The 15,710-nt window shown below is 34.4% G+C and overlaps 3 protein-coding genes and 1 long non-coding RNA gene across 6 annotated transcripts; 2 read left to right on the top strand and 2 right to left on the bottom strand.

The window, feature by feature from the left end:
* Positions 1 to 2,327: 2,327 nt before the first annotated feature.
* On the bottom strand, positions 2,328 to 8,464 carry Calr (calreticulin). Its single transcript, XM_070649519.1, has 6 exons — positions 8,254 to 8,464; positions 7,955 to 8,059; positions 7,697 to 7,813; positions 4,884 to 5,280; positions 3,441 to 3,528; positions 2,328 to 3,102 (listed from the first exon to the last, which is right to left on the bottom strand). Exons 1-6 carry the CDS (start codon positions 8,339 to 8,341, stop codon positions 2,683 to 2,685), a joined length of 1,215 nt encoding a protein of 404 aa, XP_070505620.1. The 5' UTR covers positions 8,342 to 8,464; the 3' UTR covers positions 2,328 to 2,682.
* Positions 8,465 to 9,924: 1,460 nt separating this feature from the next.
* Positions 9,925 to 10,815, top strand: LOC139098783 (vasotab-like). The gene is made up of 3 exons (XM_070651129.1): positions 9,925 to 10,115; positions 10,398 to 10,424; positions 10,488 to 10,815. The coding sequence occupies exons 1-3, from the start codon at positions 10,085 to 10,087 to the stop codon at positions 10,688 to 10,690; spliced, it is 261 nt and encodes an 86-aa protein (XP_070507230.1). The 5' UTR covers positions 9,925 to 10,084; the 3' UTR covers positions 10,691 to 10,815.
* On the bottom strand, positions 10,811 to 14,164 carry LOC139095376 (repetitive organellar protein-like). Of its 3 annotated transcripts, XM_070646903.1 has the most exons (4): positions 13,799 to 14,164; positions 13,152 to 13,181; positions 12,977 to 13,050; positions 10,814 to 12,918 (listed from the first exon to the last, which is right to left on the bottom strand). In XM_070646903.1, the coding sequence occupies exon 4, from the start codon at positions 12,873 to 12,875 to the stop codon at positions 11,409 to 11,411; it is 1,467 nt and encodes a 488-aa protein (XP_070503004.1). In that variant the 5' UTR covers positions 12,876 to 12,918; positions 12,977 to 13,050; positions 13,152 to 13,181; positions 13,799 to 14,164; the 3' UTR covers positions 10,814 to 11,408. The 3 variants fall into 3 exon arrangements, with proteins under 3 accessions (XP_070502849.1, XP_070503004.1, XP_070502924.1); XM_070646823.1 differs by having other exon boundaries at positions 10,814 to 13,050; XM_070646748.1 differs by lacking the exon at positions 13,799 to 14,164 and having other exon boundaries at positions 10,811 to 13,050; positions 13,152 to 13,250.
* LOC139098858 (uncharacterized) lies at positions 13,962 to 15,098 on the top strand. Its single transcript, XR_011545239.1, has 3 exons — positions 13,962 to 14,088; positions 14,145 to 14,171; positions 14,882 to 15,098. It is a non-coding gene; the product is annotated as an uncharacterized lncRNA (long non-coding RNA).
* Positions 15,099 to 15,710: the final 612 nt, after the last annotated feature.

Raw genomic sequence — 15,710 nt, 5'->3', positions numbered from 1 at the left:
GATTATACAGCTGATATTGTGAGTTGATAGAATGTGAAAAAAAAGTAAACAATTTTGGTTGTTTGAGAGAATTTTTATTAAAATTGAGAATGAAAAAGGAGGGAAAATTTTGGTGCTTTTTATTATGAAATTTAAAGATTTTTGTAATTTTTATTTTTTTTTTATTTGATTTTTTTAAAAATTCCTGCAATAAATTTTAAAAACTTAAAATTTAAATTTAAAAGTTTTAAAAACTTTTAAAAAATTGAAAAACTTAAAAAGTTAAAAAATAAAAAGTTATAAAAATAATTTAAAAGAATATAAAAGAAATTTAATAAAATTGAAAAAAAAAATTAAAAAAATTTAAAAATATTGAAAATTTAAAACAAATTTTAATAAATTTTAAAATATTAATAAAAAATATTTAAAAAATTGAAAAAAAATTTAAAATTTTTTTAAAATTCTTCAAATTAATTTTTAAAAATTCAACAAATTTTTATTCAAAATTTTTCATTTTACAAAAAGTACAAAAATATTTAAAAAAAAAAAGTAATAAATATTCTTAAATATTATGTGGTTCTTCATCGCAGCAACAAAGATTTTCGCCATAATTAACAATAAACATGTCTGGTGGACATGTGAAAGTTCCACATGGAGCTGATGCACTAATGTCAATGACTTCATCGTCAATACAAGTTGGACCATAATGGGGACTGCCGGCATTTGTGATGGCGATTATGACTGGAAAATTGCAAATTTGAATTTTTTTTTTAATGTTTTTTAAACTTTTAATTTTTTTAAATTTTCAAATTTTTTTTAAATTTTCAAAATTTTTTTTTTAAATTTTTATTATATTTTAAATTTTATTTTCAACTTACCGGCAAATAAGATGAAAATTACAATGAATTTAACCATTTTTAAAATTTAAAATTTTTAAATAAAATTTAAACTTGTTTTTTCAAATTTAAAAATTAAATTGTTACTAAAAAATATTTAAAACTCGCCTTTTTATACTAAATTTTGACCTAAAATTTAAATTTAATTCGTGATTTTTGAACATTTTACAAAAACTTAATTAACAAGTTTATAAATTAAAAATTTAATTAACCTAAATTTTAATAATTTAAAATATGAATTTTAAAGGTTTTTAAAATTTATTTTAATTATTATTTTTATTTGTTTTAATTTTTTCAACTTAAATTGTCAATTTTTTCAAGTTAGTTTGTTGACTTTTTTTTTTCAAAAATTAATTAACAAAAATCACGAATTAATAAAAATTTGACACCTTTTATTTAACTGCTAATTGACTCTAATTTGGAAAAAAAAAATTGAAATTTTAAGAACAATGAAAAAATAAAGTTAAAAAATGTTGAAAAATTAGTATAAAATAAGTGAGAAATTTGGAAATTGACATCAGAAGTGTTTTAAAGTTCTTAATTTAAAAAAGTTTAAAAAGTTAAAAAATTCCAAAATGGTTAAATTGTGTTCATTTGTTTTTGTTATTTTGGCAGGTAATTTTAATTCTTAAATTTTAGAAATTAGAATTAAAAAAAAAATAATTATTTATTTTTTTTTAATTTTTTTAAAATTTTTTTTTAGTTTTTTAAAAATTTTTTTTTAAATTTTTTTAACTTTTTCAAAAACTTTAAATTTTTTTTTCAATTTTTTTTTTAAATTTTTCAATTTTTTTTTAAATTTTCCAATTTTATTAATTTTTTTTAAATTTTTAAATTTTTTTTTAATTTTTTTTAAATTTTTAAATTTTTTCAATTTAAATTTTCCAGCATTAATTGTCACAGCCTCAGCTGGAAGTCCAAATTACGGTCCAATTTGTCATGACGGTGACACGACTCTCGACATTTCCTTCTCATCTCCATGTGGCACATTCATCTGTCCATCAGGATACCGTGTCAGAAACTACGGACTGAATCACTGCTGCTGCTCAAATAAAATTTAAATTAAATGTTTTTTTTTTTCACTTTTTTTGTACTTTTTCAATTTGAAATAATTAAAAAAATATTTTTTTCCTAAAAATTATGCAATTTTATGATTATTTGGAATTTTAGGATGGTTGCATAGCTTCAGGTGGTCGGTAAAGAGGAATAGAAAATTGGCATTCAAATCCAATAATGTGAAGGCACCTGAACCTCAAAAATTAGTGTGAAGGCACCTGAACCTCAATAATTCTAGTGTGAAGGCACCTGAACCTCAATAATTCTAGTGTGAAGGCACCTGAATGTTAGAAATCTCAAAAATTTCTACTGTAAAGGCACCTGAATAAAAAGAAAAATTGTGTGAAGTCACCTGAAATGTCAAATTAAGTTTAAAATCTAAAAAACCGTTAAAAATTATTATTTAAAATTTTTTTCAATTTTATTTTTAGTTTTTTTCAATTTTTTTCAATTTTTTCAGATTTAAAAAAATTGTTTAATTAATTTTTTTAATTTAATTTGCACGCAAAACACACAAAAATTCAATAATTTTGTGATTAATTCTTACTGAGAACTGAGAGATGGTTTACAGCTTAACTAAGATTTGTGACGAGGTCATTAACTGCTTAACAATGAATCATATCATTATACTAAGAACAAAATACGTTAATTAAGTTAAAAAAATGAAGACTTTTGACTCTCAAAAATGACAAAAAAAAAAAATTTTGTGAATTTTTTCAGCAAATTTTGCCGAATTTTTTTTGGACATGATTTACAATTCGTCGTGATCAGCAGCTTCAGCCTCACCCTCAGCCTTATCCTCAATTTCATCATCGAGATCCTCATTGTCTTCATCCTTTTCTTCGGTCTTTGCCTCAGCTTCAGCCTTCTTTCTCTCCTCCTCATCCTGAGCATCCTTCATCTTCTTCTCACCATCTTGTGTGGCCTTGAATCCAGCAGCAGCCTCCTTAGCGTATGCAGCATCGTCAGTGAAGAGCAAGTTATCAAAAATGGTACCTGACTTGACTTGCCAGAGATCGAGACCAACGGTACAGATTTCTTCACGGAGATAAAGATTCTCATCGGCAGCATATTCTGGATTGTCAATTTCTGGATGTTTCCAGGCTCCCTTGTAGGCTGGGTTGTCGATTTGCTTTGGTTTCCATTCACCTTTGTATTCTGGGTTGTCAATCTGGAATGGAAGATTAAGGATGGGATTAGTAAGTTGAATTGTTCAAAGTAGTACACTTTAGTATACTCAGTAGTATACTTTAGTATACTCAGGAGTATACTCAGTAGTATACTTTAGTATACTTTAGTATACTTTAGTACACTTTAGTATACTTTAGTATACTCAGTAGTATACTTTAGTATACTCAGTAGTATACTTTAGTATACTCAGTAGTATACTTTAGTATACTCAGTAGTACACTTTAGTATACTCAGTAGTACACTTTAGTATACTCAGTAGTACACTTTAGTATACTCAAAATCTCAGCAATTGTCTTAAATTAGAGTCTATAAACTTACTTGTGGTGGCTCCCATTCTCCATCGAGTTCATCATCCCAATCTTCTGGCTTGGTGGCATCTGGGTCTGGAATGTGTTCTGGTTTGTCCCTAAAAATTGGAATTAAAAATCAAATTATTAATCTACCATCCTTAAAAGTCATCAAATGAGCAATTTGAATCAAATCGTGCACAAAATCCATCCTTGACCACGAAAACAACATGCTGTCTATTTTCAGATCTATTAAGTAATATTGTGCTGTATAAACACGCAGGAAAATATGTTAAATATATTTACAGATGTTTCGTATTTTTTGTGCTGATAATTTTAGACACAGAATTAGTTGTGTAATAAATTTTATTATGTCACGCATCCGACAAGTGTTTTTGGAGCTGTTTGAAGAGTGGATATTGTTATGGGGACGATGGGAAGTTACGTAATAGTAAAAATGGGGTTTAAGACCTGCTCCCTACACTGTAATGCTTTGTGACAATATCAAGAGCCAAAATTTGGACACAGTAACAAAATTGTAGCCAGTTACGTAATTTACGAAGGTTCCCATTGAGTATATTGGCAATTTATAGATGTGATTCGAGAACAAACTCTTTGGATTCAACCTAAGGGCTCCCGATGTCGAAATTGAGACTGAGATCGAGATAGAGACTGCTCGGAACTACTCGGGAACTATTCGGGACAATTCGGGATTTGTCGGATCTGCTCGGAACTAATTGGGACTATTCGAAACTACTCGAGAGTACTTGGAGGTACTCAAGACTATTCGGGACTACTCGGGACTATTCGGGAATACTCGGGACTATTCGGGAATACTCGGGACTATTCGGGAATACTCGGGACTATTCGGGAATACTCGGGACTATTCGGGACTAGTCGAGAATACTCGGAACTACTCGTGACTTCTCGGGACTATTTGGAACAACTGGGAAATACTCGAAACTGCTCGGGGGTACTCGGAACTAGTCGGGATTACTCGGGACTATTCAAGACTACTCGGGACTACTCGGAACTATTCGGGACTACTCAAGAAGATTCCTCAGAATTAATCGGAACTAATCGGGACTACTCGGGATTAGTCGGAACTAGTCGGAGCTATTCGGGACTATTCGGGACTACTCGGGACTAGTCGGAACTAATCGGGTCTGCTCGAGAGTACTCGGGACTATTCGGGAATACTCCAAACTACTTGAGAATACTCGATCCCAGTCTCGTCCATATTTTCGGACGTTATGAGGTAAATTCTATGTGATGCATGGTCTTTGACACAAGTATATTGTCCCTAAGGATGCATTCTAAAGGATATTGGGCAGCTATAGTATGCAACATCCTGTATAGCAGATTTGGTATGACTCCAGGAGTCAGACTCCACTGGATACCCAACAAATCAACCCAAAATCCCTAATTTTGTGCACTAATCCCCCCCAAAAACCCCAAAATCTTCAAAACTTACCAATCTTCTGGCTTTGTGTCATCTGGATCAGCAATTGTTGGTCTTTCATCCCAATCTTCTGGTTTCTTTGCCTCTGGATCCTTAATTGTCTTTGGTGGCAAAAAGTCCCAATCATCCTCAAGTGATCCCGACTCAACCTTCTCATTATCAATCAATACTTCATATGTGTTGTCTGGCTGTACGATGAGCGTATAGAAATGTGTAAAGACATCATCCTTGCATCGAACTTCCTTTTTGATTAAATGATTCTTTCCTTTGTAGCTGAAGATGACATGGACCTTTTTGGTACCTGGACCACAAATATCTGGTCCGAACATAATCAAGTATGGTGATTCGCCGTGAAGATCCTTTTGATCGAGTGAACAGTCAAAGACTTTAAGGTAGGCACCGGCACAGTCTAAAAAAATAATTGAGAAAATTTTTTAGTGATTTCCTGTCAATTTTAGGCAGTAAATCCCAGTAATTAAGCTAATGACCCCAAAATCCATAAAAATTAGGTCTGACGTGGTGCTATGAGGCACAATTAACATGACTTTTACTTGCTTAATTGTTATCAGCACTGACGTGTACTTTTTTTTGTATGAATTTTAACATGCAAAGTTATGATGCATGTCAATCAGGCATTGTTGTAGTTATGACTAGCTGTTGATGCAATTGATTACATAATTTGGATACGAATCTTTAATTGTGTTGATTAGTCGGAACTATTCGGGACTATTCGGAAGTACTCGGGACTATTCGAGACTATTCGGGAGTACTCGGGACTATTCGGGAGTATTAGGGACTACTCGGGACCATTCGGAACTATTCGGAACTATTCAGGAGTACTCGGAAGTACTCGGAACTATTCGGGACTAATCGGGAGTACTCGGGACTATTCGAGACTACTCGGGACTATTCGGGACTATTCGGAACTATTCGGAACTATTCGGGACTACTCGGGACTGTTCGGTATAATTTGGAATTGGATATGAGATGGAGGAAGTTATGGCTGAATAGGTTATGGCACTTCAGGCATTCAATAACCCATATCCAAAGTCAATATTTGCCATAACTTTCTACTCAGTTCAACCTTCTTATTACCAACTCCACCAACAGCACCTGACCCTACTGGTGTTCCTACTGACCAACATCTCATCATTTATCCCTAATATCCAATAACTAAACTGACTAGACTTAAAAGTCATTTAACATAAAAGTTGTAAATTGAATTCAATCAACTAATGAGGGCATTCACATCACTAATACATACAAAGACATAAGAATGAGAAGATGTGAATTTGTCAGGTAAAGAACATGTCTGTGTATTGTTGGTGTTGTTGTGTCTTATCAAGTATTTTGAGAATGTTTTGGAATTTGATAAGTTTTGACAAGAAATGAGATAAAAATTTTGGAATTGATGCATTTTTGTGTCAAATTCTAGAAAAATGCTTATTATCTATTAGCTATAAATGGACCTTATCACTTTTCCGGTTCCAAACCGAATTTTGACTGTCTCTGACGCATAATTGTCAGATTCTGACAGAATTCAGAGTCATGTCGACATTTGATCAGATTGTAGATCTGAGTGGTCCATAGCCTATTAAAAGAGTTAGTTGGAAGGACGGGGGGTAGACTTACTGGGAGTAGACCCCCTTCCCTGGTGTAACCTTGTACCATTTACTATCCACTCTTATCTTGACCCCCCTTATGACTTTCAATCCCGATAAACAAGCTCTAATATTCTTATCGTAACTGCCTCTTAAGAGCTATACTGTCTCTAAAGATAAGCAATGCAGTGAATTATGAAATATTTCACAAGAAATGATTAACAAATTGCTGTCATTAATGCTATGTTCAACATGATTGCTTAATAATTAATGGATAAGCAGTATGAGCATTGATAAGCGTAAGCAGAAAGCTTGCAACAGTGGTGAGCAACCTATGTGTCACGACACATCTTAGCGATAAGCCTCGATGACCGAATCAACACAAAGCATGCGATTTAGGGCATTAACATTAGTGTGCCGTGGTATAAAGGTTGTCCACCACTGTTGTAAGCTTTTGTGATGTCCCGGTTCCGGAAAATGATTGGAACTCAAGACAGGACTATGACATGAGCAAGTGGTACTGATCCCACTATAAACTGTTGGTCTAAATGGTATATGATGACAGATTAAAGGGTATAGGATGCTGCAGCACATAAGACTGGACGCTTCAAGCATTATGTACATCACAGAAGCTCATAGCTCCTGTCCAGACATCAAAAGTCACCAATATCACCTCAACAACCTCAACTTAATATCCAGAATCAAACATTATTGCCAAAAAATCCCAAAAAATCGCAAAAAATGCTCAAAAATGCCCAAAATATGCCAAAAAATGCTCAAAAAATTCCAATCCATGCCTAAATATCTAATTTGACCTATATATACATCCACACACCATACAGTCATTAACAACCTAATGACATGACATGACATGACAATGTATTACTGCTTATTATGCCTGATTCAGACATTATTTGCCTACGTAATCTATTTAGAATGTAAAGGCATGATGTGTACGGGTATGCGTCTGATAAGAATTTTTGGGGAATTTTTATGATTTATGGACAGACGTTGCAGGTAGTCGGAATTGACAAAAAATTGACGATTTTCGAGAATTTTCGAGAAATTTTGCCTGAATTTTGAATGAAAAAATGGGAAAATTTTGGAAATTTTGGGAGATTTTGGACATGAGGGGCTTTATGTACCCCTCAGAATACCCCACAGACCCCCAAAATACCCCACAGACCCCCTCAATACCCATAAAAGCCATGATTATCTACTTACCAACATTCTGTTCATGTTTAACTGAGAACTGTATCACAAGTGGCTTATCCTTATTTGTAAATGGTGTAAATTTAGTTGATACACCATAAAATCGTGCATCCTGTGATGTCTGAATACCTATAAGACATAGAAAGTCATTAATATCATCAGCCATAAAGCACATGTATACACAGACAATGCAAAAAAATTAGATTTGCCGCTGTGTCTACGTGTCAATGTGTGTAAAGACCACGTAAGTGATATTTTTTGATGGCTTACCTGCGTCTGCCTCCTCGTCGTTGTAGAATTTGCCAGCTGTACGCTTAAAGACGCCAAATTCTTTGCCGGGATGCTTTGATTGGACCCAATTCTTCTCCCATGAATCTTAATTTGGATTGAAAAATTTGAATTAAAATTTTTTTTTGGGAATTTTTGAGAATTTCTGACAGAAAATTCTGGAATCTGTGGCTGATCAGCACGTCAAGGCATCAACTGATCCCTCAACATCCAAATCAACACGTAATCCCATTCAGAATTCCAGAATATTCCATCCAATTTAAGGACTTAATTTAACTTACCATCCAAAAATTTCTCCTCAAAAAACACCTCACAGCTCACGAGAGCCACGGCACCAAACAGCACCAAAAATTTTGACACAGTTTTCATAATTTTTTTAACTTAATTTAATTTATACGTCTTAATTTAATGAATGTTACAGTCAGAATGATGTTTAAAACTTTTTTTTTTGTTAAGGAGTGTTGACGACTTGCCGACTTGATGGACGTATGAGTGGAATTGGCGATTGATGGTCGGTTATAAAGCGCATTTTTATGGTTGTGTTGGTGTGGGTTTGTGTGTTTATGGGATGTTGTATGGAAAGTTTGTGGAGGATTTGAATATTTTGGCAGTTATGGGGGAATTTTGGAAACTTTTTTTGAGGAATTTTCTGACAGATTCTGGTCAATTTTGAGGATTTTCTGACAATTTCTGGTAAATTTTGTGGAATTTTTGGGGAATTTTCTGACACATTCTGGTCAATTTTCAGAATTTTCTGACAATTTCTGGTCAATTTTGTGGAATTTTTGGTAATTTTCTGACAAATTCTGGTCAATTTTGAGGATTTTTGCATTTTTTGATGACTTTCTGGCAGTTTCTGGTCAATTTTGAGGATTTTCTGACAATTTCTGGTGAATTTTGAGGATTTTCTGACAACTTCTGGTCAATTTTGTGGAATTTTTGGGGAATTTTCTGACACATTCTGGTCAATTTTCAGAATTTTCTGACAATTTCTGGTCAATTTTGTGGAATTTTTGGTAATTTTCTGACAAATTCTGGTCAATTTTGAGGATTTTTGCATTTTTTGATGACTTTCTGGCAGTTTCTGGTCAATTTTGAGGATTTTCTGACAATTTCTGGTGAATTTTGAGGATTTTCTGACAACTTCTGGTCAATTTTGTGGAACTTTTGGTGATTTTCTGACAATTTCTGGCCAATGTTTACATATTTTCCAACATTTTTTTCAATTTTCCCCAAAATGCCAAATCTAACCAACCCCATTCAAACATCACGCCCTCCTAACCCCCTCAGCTCCCCCAATAAATCCCCAAACCCCCCTCCAATTCCCAATCATCAACCATCTCATAAGTGACATTCGGACATGAAAAAAATCATCACAGACGTTTACTACAGCAACATCTAAATTTCAACCAATCACAGCGTTCCAACGAAAAATGATAATTCAACACACTCAAAGAATGTCATTGATGCAATCAAATGATGCGATAATGTGTTATGGAATAATGAGTTATGTTGGAATTTTTTGAATTTTTTTATGACCGTTATGGATATTGTTGATTGTGGTGAATATATTGAGGTAATTTTGAGGGAAATTTGAGGGAATTTTGAGGGAATTTTGGGGGAATTTTGAGGGAATTTTGGAAGAATGTTGGGGAAATGTTGGGGGAATTTTGGGGGAATTTTGAGGGAATTTTGAGGGAATTTTGAGGGAATTTTGGGGAATTTTAGGGAAATTTGGGAGGAATTTTGGGGTAATTTGCGGAAATTTTAGGGAAATTTGGGGGAGTTTGGAGGAATCCCCAATAAAAACAATCATAATTTACATTCTCATTAATGACCAGATCTACCGGCTCGATTAACACACACACACACACACATGCACACAAGATTAACTCAACCTTCAATGACATTTCATCTTGTCACGGCATTAAGTGCTTACCGCTTGTAGTCAATCGATGCGAATTCACATTAGTGTAAAGTCAATAAAAATTCTCAATTGACACATCATTTGCATAAGCACTGCTGTTAAGCACAATAAATGTTGAGTTTAAGGTGACATTTTAAGTTGTTGTGTTAAAGTTGCTGGACGTGATTTAAAATTTTGCTGGAAATATGAAGTTTATTGTCATTTTGTGCTTGTTTGGTATGAAAAATTTTTGTGATTTTTTTGGCAATTTTTTGGCGCAATTTTGACAATTTTGGCGCAATTTTGACAATTTTTGGCGCAACTTTGACAATTTTTGGCGCAATTTTGACAATTTTTGGCGCAACTTTGACAATTTTTGGCGCAATTTTGACAATTTTTGGCGCAATTTTGACAATTTTTGGCGCAATTTTGACAATTTTTGGCGCAATTTTGACAATTTTTGGCGTTATTTTGACAATTTTTGATAATTTTTGACTAATTTTTCTTAAAATTTTCCAGTTTTGGCGATCGAAGCAGCCCCAAAAGGTGAGTAAATTTGAGTCCAACTGACTAAACTGTGATTTTTCAATTTCCTTACTTCCATCACAGCTCCACCAAAAGCAAATCAATGCGCCAGAATCTGTACAGCTGAATACAAGCCAGTTTGTGGCTACGATAAGGAACCAAAAGATGGAAAATCATTCGGCAGTCAATGTGTACTTGAAACTTATGTCTGTGAGCATGGTGGACAGAAATTTAGTGGAATTGCTGACGGTGAATGTCCTGGATCGAAGGGAGTTAGATTGTCGTAGGACATGACTGACTTAATGGCTAACAGATGGTGTTATTGGCTTATTCATGCTCATTGCCTGTTAGGGTATGGCTAATAAAGTTGAAATTATAAATAAATAAATAATATTTTTTTTTAAATTCTTAATTTGATTTTTATTAATAAGAATGTTTTAAAATATTCACAATAATAAAAAAGACACCCCCTACAGTACCCCACGACCCTGCCCTTTCCAAATTGTCATAACTACCTCTACCCATTATCCTACCTCAACTGTCTACCGCAATTTCACACCGCCTAACCCCACTTCCCTACCCCACCGACCTACGACACCATCCTACCCCACTTCCCTACCCCACCAACCTACGACACCATCCTACCCCACTACCATACCTAACAGTCCTACGACACCGCTTTACCAAACAGCCATTCCCTATTACCCTACCCTACCAATCTTTCAAACGCTTTTTCCAACTGTAAGGCTCCACAGCCCTACCTCACAGACCTACCTCACAGTCATACCCCATGAACCTACCCCACAGCCTTACCCTATCATCCTATCATACCACAATATGCTTACACCTTTCCCAACTGTCCTAACCCTCAGTCCTACGTACATTTGCCCTACCTGACTCTACCCTACCAACCCCACCCCCACCACCATATCCCCACCCTCCCCTGATTAAGTCAAAATCACCAAAATAATAATTCTCAATAAAGTGGCTTAATAATCACAAATTCTACTCAATTGTCGTCAATTTCTTCAATTCATCATCAAATTTCTTCACAGCTTCTTCCTTCTGCTTAAACATGACAATAATTTTAATCAATTTTTCAGGATTGTCCATCAAGTCGTCCTTTAATTCAATATTTTCGTACTTTTTTTGGACAATTTTAAATGATTTTTGTTTCAAGTCATTAAGTCCATAATTGGAACTGATGCGCAGCACTTCCAATGCATTATCTGTGTTTATTTGATTGTGGATCTTTGTTGCTGCATATTCAATTAATTTGTGGATCTTGAGCTTACCAGCAGCAGCAAAAAGATGGAAATAGTTCATCCCATCTTCACCTGGAAGTTCATCAGTATAGAGAAATTTCAAAATAACCTCAAAAATGTCGACTGGAATGTCCAAAAGTTTCAAATTTTCAATTCCAGGGTTGTTTTTTAGAATCTCAGACAGAGTTGGACATCGTGCTGTGAGCAGGAACTTGTGGACTGGGAAGTTGTGGTCGTTGATTTGGATGTGGAAGTCCTTTGTGGATTCATCCTTAATAAGGCCGAGGATGTCCATCATTAAGTCACTCAAATGACCAAAATTTTTCAAATTTTGATTTTCTTTTTTTAAATTTTTATTGGCCGTTTGTAAATTTTTTAATTTTTGCTGATTTTCGTCGTTAAAAATTTCAAATTTTTCACATTTTTCCTTGTAATTTTGCTGATTTTCAGTTAATTTTTCAATTTGAATTTTTAAATTTTTTTCAGATTTTTTTAAATTTTCTTCATTATTTTTTAACTTTTGAATTTGACATTGACTGTTGTTGTTGGACTGCCTCAATTGTCCATTGTCCTTTTTTAACGTTCCATTGACACTTTTGAGCTGATTAATTTGACAATTTAATGATTTTTCTGATGATTTTAGGCTTTTAATTTGCTGATTTTGTGATGAAATTAAATTTTCAAAATTATTTTGTTCGTTATTAAGTTGTGAACGAATTTCGAGTAGTTTTCGGGTTTGATTTTCTAACGACTTTTCTAAATTTAAAATTTGTAAATTTAAACATTTTTTGACATTTTCTTCAGATTTTTGCGAATCCAACAAACTACAAACTTGAAATTTTTCATTAAATTTATCATGTAAATATTTGGTGACTTTTTGATGATTTATGACAATTCCAACACTTTTATAATGATAACAAGATTGGTCTATAAATGATGCAAATCTAAGTCCATCAAGTCCATCAATAATTTTTGGATCAATTAATTCAAACTTTTTATCCTCAAAATAAATTAATTCTAAATTTTTAAATCCATTAAATAAGTCACCTGGAAGATATTCAATGTCATTATTAATGCTGGTAAATTCCAATAAATTTTGGTACGGCAACAAATCAGCATGGCTTATTTTCATCATTTTTGAATTTTCAATATGAAAATTTTTACAATTTGGAAATGTTTTTAATAAATTTTTTGGAATTTTTGACATTTTACAATTTATAATTGTAATTTTATCAACATCATTGTTTGATCTGGCGGGAAGATGATATCCATTATAAGTACAGTCCTTATTACCATCAATTTCCTCACCATCAATAACGCAATTGTAATATTGCAGATCTTTTGCACATAAGCATTGTCCAAATTGACAGTCGATCGTGTTTCTATGTTAAAAAAATGTAAATTAATGCATTTTAAACGCAATTTTCAATTGTATCAGGCATGCATGTTATAGACGAAGTCATAAAATACTCAGTTTACTTACTCTGGTCGTGATGAACGTGATGATCGTGATCTATTGAATAAAAACATAATTTTTATATTAATGTCGACAATATTTTGATCGCAAAAATCAGCTGTTTGTGTTGTAAACATGCCCAACTTGTCATGATCTTAAGATTTTAAATTTATAAAGTTCGTTACTATAATTACTTTTTTAAAGACCGGAAAGGAAACAAGGACCAAAGATCGAATGACCAAAAGACGAAGACCAAAAAACCTGAAGACCAAAGGAACCGAAGACAAAAGGACCCGAAGACCAAAAGACCCGAAGACCAAAAGACCCGAAGACCAAAAGACCCGAAGACCAAAGGACCCGAAGACCAAAGGAACCGAAGACAAAAGGACCCGAAGACCAAAACACCCGAAGACCAAATGAACCGAAGACCAAAATAACCGAAGACCAAAGGACCCGAAGACCAAAAAACCCGAAGACCATAGGAACCGAAGACCAAAAAACCCGAAGACCAAAAAACCCGAAGACCAAAGGAACCGAAGACCAAAGGAACCGAAGACCAATGAATCCGAAGACCAAAACACCCGAAGACCAAAAAACCCGAAGACCAAAGGAACCGAAGACCAAAGGACCCGAAGACAAAAGGACCCGAAGATCATCTTTAACACAATTATTACCACTTGTTACATATGCGCGACCCCTTCTCATGCCTATTCATCTCGGGATATTATTCATAATGGTTCTTATCATCATTTGCAGCTTCTTGATGCTTCCATAATCCTTGAACACAAAAATAATTTCCTCTCAATTGAGAGACTTAATCGCTCCTAAAATTACTAAATTTAATCATTTATTTTGACTTGACCAGAAAAAATCACACATTTTAAATTTTGATTTGAAAGTTATCAGACGTCTGACATTCGGGTGAAAGAAAACATGAAGATTATTGCGATTTTGTGCTTGCTTAGTAAGTAATTCGATTACTTTTTTAATGTGTTGACCAGTAATTTATTGATATTTCAGTCGTGGCCGTGGTTGTTTCATCAGAAGGTAAGTTAGGGGTGATGGGAGAGGCTAGGAGAGAATGGGAGAGGCTGAGAGAGACTGAGAGAGACTGAGAGAGACTGAGAGATACTGAGAGAGACAGAGAGAGACTGAGAGAGGCTGAGAGATACTGAGAGAGACAGAGAGAGACTGAGAGAGGATGAGAGAGACTGAGAGAGACTGAGAGAGACTGAGAGAGACTGAGAGAGACTGAGAGAGACTGAGAGATACTGAGAGAGACAGAGAGAGACTGAGAGAGACTGAGAGAGACTGAGAGAGACTGAGAGATACTGAGAGAGACAGAGAGAGACTGAGAGAGGATGAGAGAGACTGAGAGAGACTGAGAGAGACTGAGAGAGACTGAGAGAGACTGAGAGAGACTGAGAGAGACTGAGAGAGACTGAGAGAGACTGAGAGAGACTGAGAGAGACTGAGAGAGACTGAGAGATACTGAGAGAGACAGAGAGAGACTGAGAGAGGATGAGAGAGACTGAGAGAGACTGAGAGAGACTGAGAGAGACTGAGAGAGACTGAGAGAGACTGAGAGAGACTGAGAGAGACTGAGAGAGACTGAGAGAGACTGAGAGAGACTGAGAGAGGATGGGAAAGACTGAGAGAGGATGGGAGAGAGAAGAAGCTAGAGTCGACCTAAAGCCGTTCTAGACTGAGATCAGATTTTTCAGCCATTCCATTAAATTAATTTTAAATTCTTACAGATCCATGTGATGACGAATGTCCACGTAATTTTGCACCTGTTTGTGCCTTCACTTCTGAACCGAGTGATGGACAAACATTTGCCAATAAGTGCGTAATGGAATATTCTGCATGTGAAAGTGGTACGACATATCCAAATGTAATAAAGGGAGCCTGTCCATGAGTCACCAATTATTGATGAAAATGATGGAATAAAAAATGAATTTTTTTTGGCAATAATTTTGTTATTTTTAATTATAATTTTATTTTGTTGGGATTCGAACTCGAGATGTCAAATGCAACACCAACTTTCAAGACCCAAACAGTGCTAAGCATAAGCAATCAACTCAAATTTGCTTAATTTAACATTTTCAGATTCAAAAATAAATGTCAATAAAAATAACGACTTTTTTAAATTCAAACATCACAATCAGCATGATTCGCATGTTGACTGGAATGTTTAACAATAATTGATGATTTTATGGAATGTTTTGTCAAAAACAACAACAATATTCATAATGTTTATTCAATAATTAACAACAACAAGAGTGAATTGCTATTTTATTGGATTTTTCAGGGGATTGTAAAGGATTAATAATGGAATTAGTAAGGTGTGGTACATAATGGTGTGATTTAGGAGTGGCGTACTCAGAAGAGGGGGTAGATTGATGGATTTGAATCGAATTCTGTCACTCTGGAAGTCACTCCGGTCTGGGGTTGTATTCAGGGTGGGAAGAAAGGGCGTATCCAGAGGGTTAGGGTGGTTGATGAGGTTGCTACTATACAAGCCTTGTCTACCCACACCCCCGACTACCAACACCCCTTGCTCTACCCACTACCCCTGACAACCCA

This window comes from Chironomus tepperi, unplaced genomic scaffold, assembly GCF_022539635.2.
Source record: "Chironomus tepperi strain 1889 unplaced genomic scaffold, CSIRO-AGI_Ctep_v1 contig_7, whole genome shotgun sequence".
Classification (NCBI taxonomy): Eukaryota; Metazoa; Arthropoda; class Insecta; order Diptera; family Chironomidae; genus Chironomus; species Chironomus tepperi.
Note: the sequence above shows the minus strand (reverse complement) of the source record. Positions and strands in the feature narration are given on the sequence as shown.

Bases quoted from the DNA above. Each gene is read 5' to 3' on its own strand.
- Calr (XM_070649519.1), bottom strand. From the start codon at position 8,341: ATGAAAACTGTGTCAAAATTTTTGGTGCTGTTTGGTGCCGTGGCTCTC. The intron at 5,281-7,696 runs GTAAGTAGATAA...TTATTTTTTTAG, and splicing joins TAAACATGAACAGAATGTTG to ACTGTGCCGGTGCCTACCTT. The intron at 3,103-3,440 runs GTAAGTTTATAG...CTTCCATTCCAG, and splicing joins GAGAATGGGAGCCACCACAA to ATTGACAACCCAGAATACAA.
- LOC139098783 (XM_070651129.1), top strand. From the start codon at position 10,085: ATGAAGTTTATTGTCATTTTGTGCTTGTTTG. The intron at 10,116-10,397 runs GTATGAAAAATT...AAAATTTTCCAG, and splicing joins TGTCATTTTGTGCTTGTTTG to TTTTGGCGATCGAAGCAGCC. The intron at 10,425-10,487 runs GTGAGTAAATTT...CTTCCATCACAG, and splicing joins GATCGAAGCAGCCCCAAAAG to CTCCACCAAAAGCAAATCAA.
- LOC139095376 (XM_070646748.1), bottom strand. From the start codon at position 13,198: ATGTTTTTATTCAATAGATCACGATCATCACGTTCATCACGACCAGA. The intron at 13,051-13,151 runs GTAAGTAAACTG...TTTTTAACATAG, and splicing joins TCACGTTCATCACGACCAGA to AAACACGATCGACTGTCAAT.